The 19,769-nt window shown below is 36.4% G+C and overlaps 1 protein-coding gene across 1 annotated transcript in view; it reads left to right on the forward strand.

Moving 5' to 3' along the window:
• Nucleotides 1-757: 757 nt before the first annotated feature.
• LOC114289063 (putative LRR receptor-like serine/threonine-protein kinase At1g07650) overlaps nucleotides 758-19,769 on the forward strand; it is a 38,713-nt gene continuing 19,701 nt past the window's right edge. The window contains 8 exon segments of the mRNA XM_082885818.1: nucleotides 758-919; nucleotides 8,899-8,981; nucleotides 9,093-9,164; nucleotides 13,166-13,237; nucleotides 13,479-13,550; nucleotides 13,674-13,748; nucleotides 13,841-13,912; nucleotides 14,523-14,594. Coding sequence (XP_082741944.1) covers nucleotides 758-919; nucleotides 8,899-8,981; nucleotides 9,093-9,164; nucleotides 13,166-13,237; nucleotides 13,479-13,550; nucleotides 13,674-13,748; nucleotides 13,841-13,912; nucleotides 14,523-14,594 — 680 coding nt within the window.

The following is a 19,769-nucleotide window of genomic DNA, read 5'->3' on the forward strand; positions in this document are numbered from 1 at the left end:
TACCATCAAAATTGTTCACATCCTCATTTTCGTTGAACCCCTATCTACCATAATCCCAAATATACCTTCACCCAATAAAATTTTTGTCATTTTTCAACCAGCAACCTCACTCTGAACTCTGGCAACTCCTTCTATAGTCCTCATCCTCCATTGGAGACCCTCATTCAGCCCCCATCCCTCATCGACCATCAACCATCGCCGCCCCATCTCTCATCGATCCACTTCCTCTGTCTTATTCTTTTTCTTCTTCTACCCTAGATTTCTCTCCCTTTATCGATCCACCACCGCAACCATCACCACTACTGCAAACCACCCTCTTCTGCACCCATCATCTCCATCAACTGTGAAAAACGGCGGTGACTCCCTTACTTACACCCTTTCCATCATTGACAGTGAAGAAAATTTGTAGCCTTTGACTCCCTATCTTGTAGTCAATGAATTTGTTTGAATTGCTTTGATGGTTTGTTTGTTTGCTATGTTGGTTTGTTTGTTACAATGACTAATGAATAAACTGGATTTTTATGTTTAGAACTGAGTAACCGAAAAAATCCTTTATGTTCAGCACTATGTTACCGAACCAAAAAGATTCATTCAGAACTGTGTTACCGAACATTCAGGATTTGCTTATCACTGTGCTGCTAAACCTACTCTGCTATCTTGAACTCTCCATCCATTGTAAGAGCGAACGAAAGAGAGAGATATGAAAACCTAAGGATTTTAGAAGAAGACCAAGAAGAAAAAGAAGGAGAAGAGAAAGATGGGGGTGACAAAGAAGAGCTGTGTTGCTACGGCTGGCGAAGCGGGTTGGGTGCTAGTTTCAGAGGCTGTCGGTGGGAGTGGAAATGATGGTGGGTTGGTTGCCGGAGGGTGGATTGGTCGTTGGAGGGTGTCGGTGGGAGTGGAAGTAGTGGTGGAATTAGTATTAGGGTTAAACATGGGAGGATAGAGATGGGAACAACATTGAAATTTGATATTAGGACAAAATTGTTGGAAAATTGGTTTTAATTAGGCTTATTTTGGGCCAACTTTGAGCCCAAAATTGAGTAGGCCCCGAACGTCTTTTGGGACGGGTCCGAAGAGGTGACATGTTCCTTGCCGCATGGCATGTCACACTATGAAGATGGTTCATCAAAACCATTTATGAGTGAATGGGAACTTGACGTCGTTTTCAGGTTCGTGGAATGGACATTTAAAGATTTAAATGTGGGTTTCCTTTTAATGAGTTGTCCCACATTGAAACTTTAAAAGAGACTTTTTGCGTATATAAGCTCTAGACTACAACACTTGGGTTGGGCCCCAAGAGACACCCCAAGGTTGTAGAAGGGAGGAGTTATGGACAAAGTGGACCTTAACCCAAACCACCACACACACGCGCACGCCGCCGCCACCATCCGTCTTGCCGGTTGAGCCATGCCGTGCCAGGCACGGGTGTGAGTTGTGGGTCAGATCGGTTCTAATATTAATTTTTTGGACAAAATTCGTTTGAATTTTTTCAAATTTCTTGCGGAAAAATTTAATTTGAATTTGAATTTGAATTCATTTTTTGTCCAACTTTTTTGTGCGTCCAAATTCCATACAGATTCAAACTGTTTTCAATTATTAAACTTCCAGAAACTGCCCAACAGTTTCGGTTGTAACTGCCAGCAGTTTACAGAATTCAAAAGGGGCCAGATCTGTTTGAATTTGTTCGTAACAGTCTTGTATCTGTTCAAAATTCAAATCAGAATCTGTTGGACAGATTCACACCTGTTCGGACAGGAAATCTTTGCCTATAAATACCTACTGTTCCAGCAGTCTTGTGATCTGAAAATCAGTCTCAAAAATTCCTTTTGCTGTCCAAACTTTTATCTTTGTTGCATTATTCTTCATTTTAGTTTTAGAATAAAATTTAGAGAGTTAGAACACAGGTTTGGTTCGCCATACAAATTGTTTGGAGTGCTACCACAATTTGTGAAGATCATTGTATCCTGGAAGATAGACGCCGCACAACCGTAAGCACCGTAGCGGGGCGAATCTGTCTTAAGGACAGAGTGTCACACACTCGACTTGGTCTTTTATTTTTAAATTATGTTCGATAAATAAATTTGGTACGTTATTTATTTATTTGTTTGGTTTGTTTCTATTTATTTTATTTACACAGAAGATTGTTCCAACAATCTTAAGACAGATTCGAATTATTCTGTTTACAGAATTTTTCGTTTGTTTCACGTTCTCTTTATTCTTTTACAAAAAAATTATTTTCTGTGAATTTACAAAATAATATTCTGATTGGAAAAACAAATAGTGATTATATACTATTTGACAGATAGTAGTAATATATTGTCCATTTTCTTTGACAACTAGTAGTAATATGCTGGTGTCATTAACAATTTAGAATACTTATTTGTGGAATTTTTTCAGAAATTAATTTTGGTTTTCAGAAATTATTTCTGAGTGTTCATTAATTAAAATTCTGTTTTAGTGTTTTAATTATTGAGGTATTACATAAATTTAATTTTCTGTGTGGAATTAATTTGGATAAATAAAATTTTATTTTATTTATTTTATTTCCAAATTAATTGAAAAATAAAAGTTACATTTCTTGTTTCTTTTATTTTTACAGAATTTAATTCTGTGAATTTGGATTAATTTTTTGTGTAGTATAAATTCTAATTATAATTTTGTTTATAATTTAGAACTCATGGCTACTGAAACAAATGCTCAAACAAGTACTACTGTGGTGGCTGCAATTGCACCAACCCCCTCTCCTGTGGTGATAGTACCAGTAAATCACGGTGAGAAGCCAAAGAAGTTCTCAAGAACTGATTTTAAAAGATGGCAACAGAAAATGTTATTCTATCTTACAACTCTGAACTTGGCTCGTTTACTCCGTGAGGATGCTCCTATTTTGAAAGAGGATGAAACCGACCGGCAAGTGGTTGATGCGGTCGATGCCTAGAAACATGCTGATTTCCTTTGCTGGAACTACATCTTGAATGGACTTGACAACACATTATACAATGTCTACATTCCTATTAAGACAGCAAAGGAACTTTGGGAGTCTTTAGAGAAAAAAATACAAAACGGAAGATGCCGGCTCAAAGAAATTTGTGGTTGGCAAATTCCTGGATTTTGTGATGGTTGATTCTAAAACTGTGATCAGTCAAGTTCAAGATCTCCAACTCGTTCTACATGAAATTCACGCAGAAGGCATGTCTCTCAGTGAATCCTTCCAAGTTGCAATCTTAATTGAGAAATTACCACAAGGCTGGAAGGAATTCAAGAGCTACCTCCAACACAAGCGCAAAGAGATGTCTTTAAAAGAATTAATTGTGCGTTTGAGGATTAAGGAGAACAACCGCAATTCAGAGAAACAGGCTAGTAAGCATCCTATGGAGTCTAAGGCAAATGTGGTGGAACATGCTTCAAAAACCAAGGAACAAAAGTCTTTTGGAGAAAGTTCATCACAAGGCTCTAAAGGGGGGAAAATAAAAAGTACAAGTTTAATGGCAAATGTTACATCTGTGACAAAGAGGGACATCGGGCCAAAGATTGTCGTAGCGAAGGCAAAAGCAAAAGAAGAACAAGCAAGAAGCCTGCACAAGCCCATATGACCGAAGTAGATAATATTTCCAATGGTATAGATGACATCAATCTTTCTACAGTTGTTTCCAAGGCAAATCTTGTCGGAAATCCTAAAGAATGGTGGGTGGACACTGGTGCTACTCGCCATATCTATGCCGACAAAAAGATGTTCACATCTTATTCTACAGTAGACAATGGTGAACAACTTTTTATGGGCGACTCCTCAACTTCCAAAGTTGAAGGACAAGGAAAGACTGTACTTAAGATGACATCTGGAAAGGAACTCACTTTCAACAATGTGCTACATGTACTAAACATTCGCAAGAATCTTGTTTCCGGATCTTTGTTGAGTAAGAATGAGTTTAGGCTACTGTTTGAGAGTGATAAATTTGTACTTACTAAGAATAGGATGTATGTAGGAAAAGGTTACATGTTTGGTGGCCTTTTCAAGACGAATGTAATGACCGTTGTACCCTCAGTTATGAATAAAAATACATCTTCTTTTTACTTGCTTGAGTCTTCAAATTTATGGCATAGTAGACTAGGACATGTTAATTATGGATCTTTACGTAGATTAATTAATATAGAATGTTTACCTAAATTTGACATTGATTCAACTCATAAATGTGAAATTTGCGTTGAGGCAAAATTATCTAAAACTCATTTTCATTCAATTGAAAGAAGTACGGAACCACTTGAATTAATTTATAGTGACATTTGAGATTTTAAATCAATTCAAACAAGAGATGGGAAAAAATATTTTATCCCTTTTATAGATGACTATACTAGATATAGTTATATTTATTTAATTCGAACCAAGGATGAAGCTTTAAAAACTTTCATTCAATATAAGAATGAAGTTGAAAATCAACTTGGTAAAGAAATCAAAAAAACTAAGAAGTGATAGAGGTGGTGAATATGAAGCACCTTTTGGTGAGTTTTGTAAAGAACATGGAATAATTTATCAAACCACCACTCCTTACTCACCTTAGCAAAATGGAATTGCTGAAAAGAAAAATAGGACTTTAAAAGAAATGATGAATGTCATGTTAATAAGTTATGGATTACCACAGAACTTGCGGGGGAAAACAATACTTTCCGCGAATTATATTTTAAATAAAATATCCCGAAAGAAATTAAATCAAACACCTTATGAAATGTGGCATGGGAGAATACCATCCTGCAAATACTTAAAAGTGTAGGGGTGTTTGGCTAAAGTGGCAATTCCTAGTCCTAAAAAGAATAAGATAGGTCCTAAGACCATTAATTGCATTTTCATTGGTTATGCCAAGAATAGTAGTGCATATCGATTTTTAATTTATAAATCAGAACATACTGAAATGCATGTAAATACTATTATTGAGTCTCAGAATGCATCATTCTTTGAACATGTATTTCCAAATAAGACTGGACAAGAGACTAGTATTAACAAAAGATCTTTTGATGCTATTACTAGTATTGATCAAGAACATGATCAAGAGCAAGAGTTAGATCAAAATGAGGAAGAGGAACCTAAGTGTAGTAAATGTGCTAGAACCTTAAAATCTTTTGGTCCAGATTTTCTAACATATTTGTTAGAAAATGAGCCTTTAACTTTTAAAGAGACTATGTCCAGTCCTGAAGCTCCTTTATGGAAAGAAGCTGTCAGTAGTGAAGTTGAATCCATCTTGCAAAATCACACTTGGGAATTTGTGGATTTGCCACCAGGTTGTAAACCTCTTGGGTACAAGTGGATTTTCAAAAGAAAAATGAAAGCGGATGGATCAATTGACAAATACAAAACAAGACTTGTAGTCAAAGGTTTTAGACAAAAAGAAGGTCTTGATTACTTTGACACATACTCACCGGTTACTAGAATAACATCCATTAGAATGCTAATTACTATTATGTCTTTGTACAATCTAGAAATTCATCAAATGGATGTGAAAACTGCTTTCTTAAATGGTGAGTTAGATGAAGAAATTTACATGGAACAACAAGAAGGATTTTCTGTTCCAGGAAAAGAAAAGAAAGTGTGTAAATTGGTTAAATCATTATATGGTTTAAAACAAGCGCCAAAGCAATGGCATGAGAAATTTGACAAGGCAATGATGTCAAATAGATTTAAAATTAATGAGTGTGACAAATGTGTTTATATTAAAAACACAGACAAAGTTTATGTTATAGTATGTCTTTATGTAGATGATATGCTCATCATAGGTAGTAATAATGACTTGATTAAAACTACTAAGAAAATGTTGAATAAACATTTTGACATGATGGACATGGGCATTGCTGATGTAATTCTTGGTATGAAAATTACCAAAATATCAGTAGGTTATGCCTTGTCACAATCTCATTACATTGAGAAAATACTTGACAAATTCAGCAAAGATGATGATCATCTTGCTAGAACACTTGTAGATGTTAATTTGTTTCTATCTAAGAATGTATAGGAAAGTATTTCTCAATTAGAGTATGCCCAAATTATTAGAAACTTAATGTACTTGATGAACTGCACTCGCCCGGACATAGCTTATGCAGTAAGTAAATTAAGTAGATATACGAGTAATCCAGGAGTAGAACACTGGAAAGCAATTATAAGGGTTCTTAGATATCTCTGATTTACTCGTAACATTAGGCTTAATTATACTAGATATCCATCAGTACTTAAAGAATACTGTGATGCAAATTGGATATCGGATACTAGAGACTCAAAGTCCACCAATGAGTATGTCTTTACTCTTGGTGGGGCGGCTGTATCTTGGAAATCTTCCAAACAAACTTGCGTTGCTAGGTCTACTATGGAATCAGAATTCATAGCTTTAGATAAAGCTGGGGAAGAAGCAGAATGGCTTCGCCACTTCCTTGAAGATATTTCAATATGGTCAAAACCGGTGCCTGCTATATGCATACATTGCGATAGTCAATCTGCAATAGATAGAGCACAGAGTCATATGTATAATGGTAAGTCACGACACATTCGTCGTCGACATAACACCATAAGACAACTACTCTCTAATGGAATTATTTCTATCGAATATGTGAAGTCTAAAAACAACATAGCGGATCCACTAACCAAAGGGTAAACGAGAGAGTTAGTTGAAAATTCATCGAGGGGAATGGGACTAAAGCCTATTAAATAAGAGTTACTACAACGGAAACCCAACCTAGTTGACTGGAGATCCCAAGATCTAGGTTCAAAGGGACAACCGAGTTGTGTATGACTCAGAAGGATCACTGGGGAGTCCAACTCCTATCCATTTCTAGGATGAAATAGTGATGTCTGCAGCGTTTTAGGTTAAGTAAAATTTTAATTATTCTTATATCTAGGTAAACCTAGTGGAGTATGGCAAGATACTCTTCATAAGAATCACCTATGTGAGTGTGAACTGGGTCGGTTGTATGAGATTTGTGAAGGGCTACAATTCTCTAGAGCAACCATGAAAGACCAGGTTGTTTAGGGCCAAAATAAACACAATAGTGAGAACTAAACTGTGTCTGAGGATATACTGTGTGAGTTCTATTGTCTTAGTTTACACAAACGGCTGAACAGTTCAAGACATCATGTTCACTGGTTAGTTAGTAAATTCGATAGTGTCTCACAAGGGAAGATTCAAAGCCAAAAGTTACTTATTTTGCAAAATATTTCTAATTTTTGTACTCTCTGTTTTTAGATCATGTTGTTGTATTTTCTCTCCGTCAAATTCCATTCATATGGGGGATTGTTGGAAAATTAGTTTTAATTAGGCTTATTTTGGGCCAACTTTGAACCCAAAATTGAGTGGGCCCCGAACGTCTTTTGGGGCGGGTCCGAAGAGGTGACGTGTTCCTTGCCGCGTGGCAAGTCACTCGGTGAAGACGGTTCGTCAAAACCATTTATGAATGAATGGGAACTTGACGTCGTTTTCAGGTTTGTGGAATGGACATTTAAAGATTTAAATGTGGTTTTCTTTTAATGGGTTGTCCCACATTGAAACTTTAAACTTTAAGAGAGCTTTTTTATGTATATAAGCTCTAAACTACAACACTTGGCTTGGGTCCCAAAGGGCACCCCAAGTTTGTAGAAGGGAGGAGTTACGGACAAAGTGAACCTTAACCCAAACCACCACACACGCGCGCGCGCCACCGCCGCCATTCGTCTTACGGACAAAGGAATAGTGTTGTAACATGGTAGAATCAAATTAATTTTTAAATAAATATATCTTTATTATACGGCCCTTGTTTTCTTTGAGCTTTTGTATCACGACTCGTGACAATGTATGATTTTTTTTTCTTAATAAACGTTGCTTCTAATTATAAGCATACATTAAATAGTGAGAATAAAAAACGAGATTCAACACAAAATAATAAAAAAATAAACATCAAATTTTCCCTGTTAACATTTTGTAATGTTATTCTCCCTCCCTTATTGTACAGACACTTTTTTTTTTAAAAAAAAAATTATTATTTTTTTTACATTTAAAACTTCTATTGTGTTAAAATTACAACAATTTTTTTTTAAATTATTTTAAATTAAAAGGGTTTATTGTAACTTTAGTATAATAAGGACAAAAATGAAATGTATTGATACAAAAGTAGAGTGTCGTATACTATTAACCCAAGGGTGAGTGGCAACCTGGTAAGGGTCTGGGGTTTAAGTCCCTAGGTCCTGGGTTCAACTCCCCTCTGGGCCAATCTCCTAGGTGTAGTACAGTTGGTTAGGAGGTTGACCTTAAGGATGCCTTATCAGCTACTTGGTGTGGGTTTAATTGGGAGGTCGGGACAAGCTTCCAAGTTAAGGATGCCTTATCAGCTACTTGGTGTGGGTTTAATTGGGAGGTCAGGACAAGCTTCCAAGTTATAAGACTTTTAGCAGGCATGCTTGTTTTTACTTCTGTTTTATTTTTTATGTACCAAAAAAAAAAAAAATACTCACCAACTTAATAAATCACCAATTATAATTAGGTTGAGTTTGGAAAATTGCTAAATAAGTAATTTATTTATTTATTTGTTACAAATTATCACATTACATTTTTATTTTTTACATAATTTTTGTAAATAGTCAAAAATTATTAAATAGGCAAACCTCAATTGACCACGTACTAATTACTCCCTCATTTGTACAGTGACATCTCTAAGAATTATGTTAATGGTACTATCCCTCCAGAATGGGGTTCCTTGCCACGAATAATGCACATGTATGTACCCAAGCACATATACTTACTACTAGTATATCATTTTGTATTGTTTTTTAATTTCAAATTCATGATCTGATTTGTGAAGGGGGGAAAAAAAATTCTCACCATTCAAAAATCTAAGTTCGGACCATAACATTCTAAATTTTTTATGTTTATGTTTTTAATACAAAAACAGTGTTATTGCAGAGCCCTCTTCGGAAATCGAATAACAGGTTCAATTCCAAAAGAATTAGGAAACATCACCACACTTGAAAGCATGTAAACTTCTTATTATTGTTCATATGCATTTTTTATTTTTATTTTTTATGCTTATGAAGAATTTATATCACTTTGTTGTCAAAATTGTAATTTTTGATGCTTATATTATAGAGTCCTCGAGTTCAATCAGATGTCTGGACCACTTCCTCAAGAGCATGGTAACCTTACCCGCCTGCAGAAACTGTAATGCTCTTTTACTTTCTCCAATTTATTTATTTATTTATTATTATTATTATATTTGCTCTCCTCTTTATCCTTTCGTTTGGATGAAATGAATTAGTAAGAAAAAAATGGACAAAATTAGAATCATGAAAAAAGTATAACAATTCAATTATTAAAATTTATAAATTTTATTATTAATTTGTAATTTTTTTTCTAAGCCACACTGTGCTATTATTTCCCCTGTTTAGTTTATAAATTATGTAAGAAATGATAAGATAATAAACTCGATTATAGAGTATATTTTATTACTCATCAAGAGTAATAAAAATTGGTGAGAAACAAATTAATTAATTATAAAATATTTATCAAATCAAAATTATATATTAAAAAGTATAGAAAGAAAAATAAATCTTACACATATCCTTCTCTCATAATTTGCTTTTACTTAGGCTAGTTTTGGAGACTTATTATAATAAAAAAATGGATTAATTACCTAAAAATTCTAATGATAGGAGGTGTGGTAGCTCAAGTCCTGTGTAACAGTATTTGGACTCACAAGTCCCATTTTGGAATGCAATTGACATTCCTGCTCTTTTGGTAGATCACGTCAAAAACGTTAAATCCAAGAAAATCAGTAAATAGTACTTCGAATGATGAACAGTTAATAAACTCAGAAGCAATATGTAACAAAATAAAACTGAATACTAAAATCAAAACAAATCAAAATTGAGAATGTTGGATTTGAGATTTGGAGATTTGGTTTGTAGGTAAAAACCGAGATGTTCTCAGTTCCAAAATCGAGAATGATTTCAGTTTACAATTATCAAAATTAAGAAATTTCTCATTTTTTTTTTATAGTATTAACTGAGAATATTATCAGTTTTGACAAATTTATCAATTTTTTTTAGTTTTAAAATTGAAAATATTATCAGTTTACTCTCTCTCTCTCTCTCTCTCTCTCTCTCTCTCTCTCTCTCTCTCCCTCCCTCCCTTTCTCCCTTACCTTTTTCTTCTCATTCTACACTCTTTAAGATCTGGAAATCTCCAGACCTGGTTTGAGATTGGCATGATTGGGTCGCAACAGCAATGGTGAGCAGGGGGTGATTGCAACAACGAGAAGTAATGAGCAAGCATGGGCAACGACATGGCTGGGTTACGATGTAGCAGGGGTGATGCACAAGAGAGGGAAGAGAAGGCGGCAAGGGGCGATTAAGAGAGGTCGTCGTTGGAGGAAGGAGGTTGGGGAGGGAAATCACCAGTAGGGCTTAGCGCCGAAGATGGCTTGTCGAGATAGGAAAGGGGTTGCCAATGGCAGTTTAATAGTGGTGACTGAAGAGGGCAAGAGAGAGGGTAATGAGAAGGCAATTGTAAATTTCCTTAAAAAAATTAGTATAAATTATCACATCATTCTCTATATTTTACATTTTTTTTTTATAAAAAATTTTAAAAAAAAACAATTAAAATAATCAATTTGCAAATACACCCCGATTGAAAACTTTTCCTGCCTACAATCCAAACGGAGCATTACTTCGACTCCCCACTACCACACGAGATACCCACCAGACACCATTGGCATCACCGAAAAAGAAGGCTACAAAGTACGCGCACAGTGCCCTAGATAAACGGTGCTGGCCATCTTCATTAATCTCCTGTAAGGTCCCGGTGTCACACATCGAGAATAGAGGGGGAGTTTCTGGGCTATAAAAGTAAAAACCTAGACTGTTATATAGCATCGAGGCCTTTTCTATGGTGGTGAGATCCCTAATAGAACTCCCCAGTTAAGTGTATTTAGGCTAGAGTAGTTTTGGGATGGGTGATCCACTGGGAAGAACAAATTCATGCAGGCGTGGCCCAAAGCGGACAATATCGATGACATGAGAAAGGTTGGAGTGTTACAAATGGTATCAGAGCCGACTCTTTGGAGTACCGAGTGTGGGCCCCTGGCATCTCTCGGTGCATGTGGGCGGGCCTGTGAGCTGGCAGGCTACTGTACGGGAACGTGCAACCTTAAGGGGGGTAGATTTTAAGGTCTCGGTGTCCCACATCTAGAATGGAGGGGGAGTTTCTGGACTATAAAAGTAAAAACCTAAATCCTTATATAGCATCGAGGCCTTTTCTAGGGTGGTGAGATCTCCAATAGAACTCCCCAGTTAAGCGTGCTTAGGCTGGAGTAGTTCTGGGATGGGTGACCCACTAGGAAGAACAAATCCGTGCAGGCGTGGCCCAAAGCAGACAATATTGACGACATGTGAAGGGTTGGGACGTTACATCTCCTTTTCCCATTCTTTCACCTCTAAGCTCAACAGTACCCACAAACTACAAAACATGAAAACAATAGAGAGAGAGAGAGAGAGAGAGAGAGATGCAGTTTACAAGGCTTCCTCGCCATCCCTTCACCGACCACCCGCACTGCTTCCCCGCCCTCCTCCACCCCCCTCACAGCTAACCCAATACCCAATCTAAGTAGAGGAGGTGCTTGATAGAATGTGCCAAAGAACTATTTTCACGTGGAATGCCATGATTGGTGTTTATGTTACAAACGGGGTTCCTTTTGGATCACTTGAATTGTATGTAATAATCATGGTATAATAATCAGATTGGGCTTTGTTTGTGACATGTTTGTTGTCAATTCACTTGTGGGTAAGCAATGCTTTCAATAGGGCGATCCTATTGTCTGACACAAAATGTGTAAAAGAGAAGATGCTATGCTAGGGAACTCAATAATTTTAGCTTATTCTGCCAAATGGATAGTCCATGGAAGCATTATTGAGGTCTTTTATGCTATGTTGGTTGAAAGATTTGGGAAGGGATTTAGAAAAGAAAAGGGAAAATGTGTGTGAAACTGTATAAAATATAGGTATATTTTATTCACATTTCACCTATCGTTTCCCTTTTCCTTTCCAAATCTCTTCCCAAATCCCCCAACTAAATATAGCGTTAGAAAAATGCAGAAAAATGTTCTCAGCCCAAACATGTATACTTCAATTTCTACACTTTAAGCCACTTTGTGGACATGGAGTGCTATTATCGATGCGTTTGTAGATGTTTGTATTTGTTGTATTTTGTCTGGGGGCTTGTAAGAGTTGTGGTGGTGGTGAAAGTCACCTCATAGAGAGGGAGAGAAGTACGAGTAAAAAATTCAATATGATATCAGTCATCAATGACTCTTGGTATTATTAGCCAATGATAAACTTATACATGGAAAAGTGAATCCAGAATTGAAATGTAGCTACCTACTCTAAATAATTACTTTTGTAACTGCCATCATACTTGGTAGCTTATTGTTGGATACCACGTGTTGGTGAAGATGTGGTATCATAGTTATTTTATTTTTTTATTTTTTTATTTATTGTCTGTGATGGAGAGATGGGTCATTCACTTATTAAATAAATTTACTAGTTCTAATTAACACTGTTGAAATATATTGTTACAACTTATGCCCCACTCTAATAAATGCTTGTTGAGTTTCAATTTGTTGGCAACTGAAGTTAAGATCTTTTCGATATATCTATCTATCTATCTATACTATACTATTATAAACTAAAGACTTTTTATGGTGTTGACACAATGTGACATTTTCATTTTCGAAAATGCCCTTATAGTCTATTTAAAACATGAAATTATGTAACAAGGCCAAGACCTTTGGTCTGAGAAACAACATTTTTACCACTTGAGCTGCATACAACATCAAAACCAAACTTTATATTTTACAAATTTAAAAACACACCCATCGGGTGGGCACAAACCTACTAGTATATATCTATATGATTCACTCAGGAGTGTGTTCAAGGCTTCACCCAACTAATTCCCGATCCCTGGTACATGTAATATTCCGTCAAAATATATGTACTTTGTAATTGTTGGGCATAACCCTGGCTGGACTCAAAAGGGAGTAGGAAATGAACTTTAACATTCATCCTTGACTATTGAATCCATTACATTGTATATGAGAGTCATAGGTCCTCTTCACTGGGGCAATCTAGTGGGTTAATTGAACTCTATTTTGGTTTTTTTTTTTAAAGGAGCTTGACGTCGAATTATTTTTATGGGGAGTTGCCGGGAACACTAGCAAAGCTGACCACTTTGAAGGATTTGTGAGTTTCTATAAGTTTTTTTTGTTCTTTTTTGTGGGAGTTTAATGTTTATATTTTGAAATCTGTTGTTCAATTATTGTTTACCACAATGCAGTCGGATCGGGGACAACCTCTTTACAGGAAGCATACCGAATTTCGTCCAAATTGGATACATCTTCAAAATTTGTGAGGCCTTGATGTGTTTTGATGTCACTTGTTTTTCACTCTACAACTTGTTTAAATAAACATATGGTAATGGCAGATTTATCCAGGCTAGTGGTTTGGATGGTCCAATTCCTTCTGGCATTGCTGTTATGACAAATATGACTAAATTGTCAGTGATAAATCTTTTACTCCCTCAACTTTTATCCATATTGTGTGCATTGGTGTTTGATTAGTAATTTTTTTGGTAGCCAATGTTTGATTATATTGTTTTTGGTTGAAATACAATATGCAGAAGAATTAGTGACTTGAATGGAACTAAAGTTTCTACCTTTCCACCCCTCAATAACATGAGAAACCTGCAGTCACTGTAAGTTGGATGCTTCTATATCACTGCCTTAAAAAGAATTTTCAAATGTCCTCCTGGTGACTTGAAATCATGTATGCTTGATCGCATTGCAGGATATTAAAAAGTTGCAACATTATTGGAAGCTTACCAGAGTATCTTGAGACAATGAACAATTTAACAACTTTGTTAGTATATTTTTGTACCTTCCCCTCCCCCCATATTGGCATATGTAATAGTAGTTGTGAGTTCTCTTGAAAGAGTTTTTTGGGCTGTTACTGGTTTGATCTGAAATAATTGAATATCGTTAAATGTCTTATGAATTACCTATTTTGTGTTCATATGTAATGTATTAAACTTTATATAGCAGTGAAACAACAAAAGTTTTTTTACTCTGTAGATTAGATATCTAATGATTCGAGGAACCTCCATTAGCATGTGTTTATGTGCAACTACTAGTGTTAATGTGATGATATATTCCAATTTTGAATCATTTTATAAAATTTAGAATTATGACAAACTAGATAATGTACAAAAGAAACTTGTATTGACAACGGTTCATAGTACCATGGACAAATGTTTTATAAATCATTCAAAGATAAAGGCATGCCATTGATCAATTGAGTATGTGTTGTTTTGCCAAAAGACTCTATCATTCTGCAAAGATCTTCAATTAATCCTGTTGGGTTGAAAATTTCAATTCATTGTAGTGATTATCTGCTTCAAAGTTTCCATTTTATAGAAATACAATTCTTTTCAAAAGTCATTCAATATCTTTTTCTTTATGATCTCTTGCAGAGACCTCAGCTTTAACAAACTAAGTGGAGAAATTCCAAGCAACTTCGTCAATCCAAGCGCTTCAATTTCCATGTACAGACTCTTAATTCTTGTTTTTGGTTTCCTTGTGCCAGTTTTGGATGTTGATTCTCTGAAGCCACCAAAATTAAATTCATTAACCGATGACTTTGAACAGATTGGCTTGAAATTTGTCAACTTGAATCTTTTTGCATGTCAGATTAACTCTCTAGTCTTGGACTATATGAGACTAAAATTAGGCTTTGTTTGTGCTTATTTTCTTTTTTTTTTTATGGAAAATGAGGATAGTTACTTCGCATGAGTTATATAAGTAGGGTTTGTTTGTTTGAGAGAAGAACAAACTTAGGAAATGATGTGACAATCATCCCCTTTTATATTAATAACATGTAGCTTACAATGGAAGTCCTAAGGCACAAATAAGAAAAGTCCATAATAAGGAAATTACAGCTAAATCAAATCAAATCATAACGTAATATTATAACACTGTCTCTCAAGCTGGTGCATAGATGTCTCTCATTCCCAGTTTGCTCAGAATATCATGAAATATTTTACTTCCCACCCCCTTGGTGAGGATGTCTGCAAGTTGTTCGCTGGACTTCATAAAAGGAGTACATATCATGCCGCTAGTGAGTTTCTCCTTGATGAAGTGACGATCAATCTCAACATGCTTTGTCTTGTCATGTTGAACAGGATTGTGAGCTATGTTGATGGCAACCTTATTATCACAATATAGCCGTATGGGGTCTGTCTGGCCAATCCCCAGATCCTTCAACAACATCTTGATCTACAAGAGCTCACACACACCTTATGCCATAGCTCTAAACTCAACCTTTGCATTCGACCTAGTCACCACATTCTGTTTCTTACTTCTCCAAGTAACAAGATTGCGCCCCCCAACAAAGGTACAATACTCTGATGTAGATTTCCTATCAGTTATTGACCCTGCCCAATCAGCATTTGTACAGGCTTCTACACGGAGGTGATCATGTTTGGAAAAATAAAGACCTTTTCCAAGTGAAGATTTCAAGTACTTCAGAATTCTCATAACAACCGTCAAGTGAATTTCATAAGAAGCATGCATAAACTAGTTAACCACACTGACAACAATAGCAATATCAAGATGAGAGTGAGATAAGTAAATGAGCTTACCCACTAGTCTCTGATAACTCCCCCTATAAACAGCTGCTCTCCCTCCATCATCACCAAGTTTCTGCTTAAGTTCTAGTGGAATATCACAAGCCTTACATCCAAGCATCATTGTTCCCTTCAAAAGCTCAAGCACATATTTTCTTTATGAGATAAGAATTCCATCCTTGGTTCCGCAAGTCTTTAATTTCAAGCTCACTTGCCAAATACCTTTTCAACAGAAAAATTTCCTCTTCATCATCTCTAGTTAGCACTATGTCATCCACATATACAATAAAAACAATGGTCTTACCATGTGAGGAATGCTTAGCAAATAGAGTATGATCAACCTACCTCTGTTTGAAGTCATATTTCAGCATTGCTTGAATAAACCTTTCAAACCAGGCCCTAGGAGACTGTTTAAGACCGTATAAGGATTTTCGTAGTCGACACGCCTTACCTTTTGTTTGAGGAGCTTCGAAACCAGACGAAATATCCATATACACCTCTTCTTCCAGGTCACCATGAAGAAAAGGATTCTTCACATTAAATTGGTGAAATAGCCAATTCAAATTAGCTGCAAGAAAAAGAAGCACTCTGACGGAATTCATTTTTGCAACTGGAGCAAATGTCTCTTGGTAGTCCACTCCATAGGTCTAAATAAAGCCCTTTGCCACAAGTCTAGCCTTATACTATTTAATTGAACCATCCGCCTTGTGTTTCACTGTATATATCCATTTGTATCCCACTGTTCATTTTCCCTTAGGTAACTTAGTTAAATCCCAAGTGCCATTCTTATGAAGTGTTTTCATTTCCTCCACCATGGTTAGTTTCCACTCAGGAATAGTAAAAGCATCCTAAAAATAATTAGGTGTACTAACAGAGGAAATTTTTGACACAAAGGCTTTATATGAAGAGGACAAATGAGAATAAGACACAAAGTTAGAAATACGATGATGAGTACAAGATCTTACATCCTTTTTCTTGGCAATGGGTATATCAAGATCAGTAGGCTCAGACTCAAAGGTAGCAATATCAAGAGTTTCAAGGTTACCTGGACCTTCATTAAGAGGATGAGACAACAGTGATTGATTAGAAATGGTCTCTTGTATCCAAGTAACTTTCTACCTTTCTTTATCTTGACATAGACTTGCCTTTCTTTGTTCTTGGCTAACATCGAATTCTGTATTCCTAGTAATAGGTACCACTGGTGGCGGTATTGGGCCAGGAACAATGGGAGCAACAAGACTCTCTTTACTCAAAGACTTCCTTGAATAGATGACAGGGACATAGGATCGGACAAGAAGTATGATTGAGACTCAAAGAAGGTGACATCCATGGACACAAACCATTTATGAGAGGGATGATGATAACACTTGTACCCTTTTTTAGTAGGAGAGTAACCCAAGAACACACACTTAAGAGAACGAGGATCCAACTTACCCCAAGAAGAAGAATGATTGTGAACAAAACATACACAGCCAAAGGTTTTTGAAAGAATGGAAAACAAAGACTTAGAACCTAAGAGAATTTGAAGAGGTGCCCTTTTTTGTAACCCTTTTGTAGGAAGATGGTTAATGAAATAGGCAGCAGTGAGAAAAGCCTTGCCCCCAATAGGCCCAAGGTACGCCTATAGGAAAACACAAACAGCGAGTCATATCAAGGAAATGACGATTATTGCGCTCGGTAACCCCATCCTGTTGAAGGGTGCCAGTGCAAGATGTTTGATGGATAATGCCATGAGTGGAAAAATATTTCACAAAACCTAGAATCAATGTATTCACTCCTATTATCAGAACATAACACCTTGACAACCGCCTCAAATTGGGTACTAATCATTTTATGGAAGTTTTGAAACATAGAGAAAACCTCACTTTTTTCTTTCATGAGGTACACCTAAGTAGTACGAGGGCAATCATCTATAAAAGTAACAAATCATCGATGACCCATCATTGACATCACACGAGAGGGACCCCAAAACATCCGAATGAATTAGAGAAAAAAAACTGAACTTTTATTATTACTATGAGCAAAAGAAGCTCGTTGTTGTTTGTCAAGTTGGCAGAACTCACAATAAAACCTAGAAATTTTTTTTTTGATAAAAACAGAAGGAAATAAATGCCTAAGTAATAAAAAAGATGGATGTCCTAGACATCGATACCCCAGCCATAAATCTTCCTTGGTGGATGGAGACTGGATGGAATGATGAGTTAGCTTGTCAGTCTGATCTAGGATATAAAGACCATTTTCTATTCTACCACTGCCAATTGTCTCCTTCATGATAAGGTCCTAAAAAAGACAAGAATCAGGGGAAAAAAGTTACACTACAATTCAGATCCCGAGTAAGACGACTTAATGGCAATAAGTTAACAGAAAAATTAGGAACATGTAAAACAGAAGACAAAGGTAGAGAAGGGGTGGCACGGATTAAACCTTTCCCAGAGATAGAAGAAATAATATCATCAGCAATCCTAACTTTATCCTGACTAGAGGTTGGTGTATGGTTTGAAAAGAGATCAGAAGACCCAGATATATGATCTGAGGCACTAGAAATAATAATCCATGGCAAGGCCTTATGGGATAGAAAAACATTGGAAGATGAGGCTATGTTACCTAAACGGGTAAACGAAAAAGAAGAAGAAGATGCACTTGGAGGAACAGGAGACCGACAATCAAGCAAATTACACAGAGCATCCTCAAACGTAGAAGATGACATACTAGAGCCTCGATTAGAAGTCTGCATAATCAGAGCTGAATCATATATCTCTATAGCACTGGACTAATAAGCACAAGAGTAAGACCCACGTCCTTTTGATTGACTAGAACGGCCGCGTCTATGACTAGAGCGATCCCCTTAACCCCCTGATGGAGTAACATGAAGCTTCCAACAAGTCTCACAAGTATGCCTCGGTCGGCGGCAGTAATCACAGAACAGATTATCCTTCCCTGAAGGATGAGAAGAAAAAAGTGACGAACCAGCTCCATTCCAAGAAGAAGCAAAAAGTAATGTTGAACGGTCTGTAGAAGCCAGTGGTAACATAGCAGAACGACGACTCTCCTTATTATGGACATAAGTAAAGGCCTCCTGAAGTGATGGAAGAACATCCATGCCAAGGACACGACTCCGAACCAGATCAAACTCCACATTAAGGCTTTCTAGGAACTTGAAGACCCTCTCTTGTGTAAGAAACTTCCGGTAAACAACTGAGTCAACTATGCAAACAGGCTTGTAATCCAGGAGATGATCTAGGCGTTTCTAACCATTAATCAGAAATGTGAAATATGGAAGAACTGTCTGCTCCCCTTGCATTAAGCAATCAATAGACCGACGCAACTCAAATGACTGAGAAAAATTCCCTTTCTAGGAATATGTACCAATTACTGCCTCCCAAACATCTTGGGCAGTTTCCATGGATAAGTAACATTCACCAATCTCAGGGACCATGGAATGAATGAGCCACCCCATGATAAAAAAGTTGGTATTCTCCCATTGATCATAGTCAGGATTAGTAATATCTGGTGCTTGAACTCTCCTATCAACATATCCCATCTTCCCTCTACGTTTTAGAAAAAGAGTCAGACACTGTGACCAAGCAAGATAATTCTAGCGATTAAACAGAAATGTGGTGATTTTAAGGCTAGGATTGAGGTTCTCAGAAATAATGGTTACAATAGGACTCTCTCCTTGAGGTGCCTGGGAACTAATGGTGGATTCACTAGTATTTTTAGCCATCTCAATTTATTACTATCCAAACAACCTGCAATAATCACTAATGCTGGAAGAGGAAAAAAACGGAGTCACAGCACAAATAATCAACCACAAACCATGGAGGGAGTAATACAATCAATTAGAGCTGAATGATAGGGCCATAAAGTGATCTAAAAATAACAAAAGTTTGGTAGAATTAAAACTTAAATCAAAACAAAAGGCTACGAGTCCCAATCAAAAGAAAAAACTGTAGCAATGAAGTAAATGAAGTCCTGAGGGTTCAATCAGTGCATGGCTGGATTCGATGCACTTATCTGATGAAGAGAGAAACTCGAACAGAAGCAGTGGACTGGTCAATGGCTAGATCAATCCCAGAAGCAGCCGACAGAGCCTAT

Source organism: Camellia sinensis, chromosome 8, assembly GCF_055761805.1.
Source record: "Camellia sinensis isolate YWXY chromosome 8, ASM5576180v1, whole genome shotgun sequence".
Classification (NCBI taxonomy): Eukaryota; Viridiplantae; Streptophyta; class Magnoliopsida; order Ericales; family Theaceae; genus Camellia; species Camellia sinensis.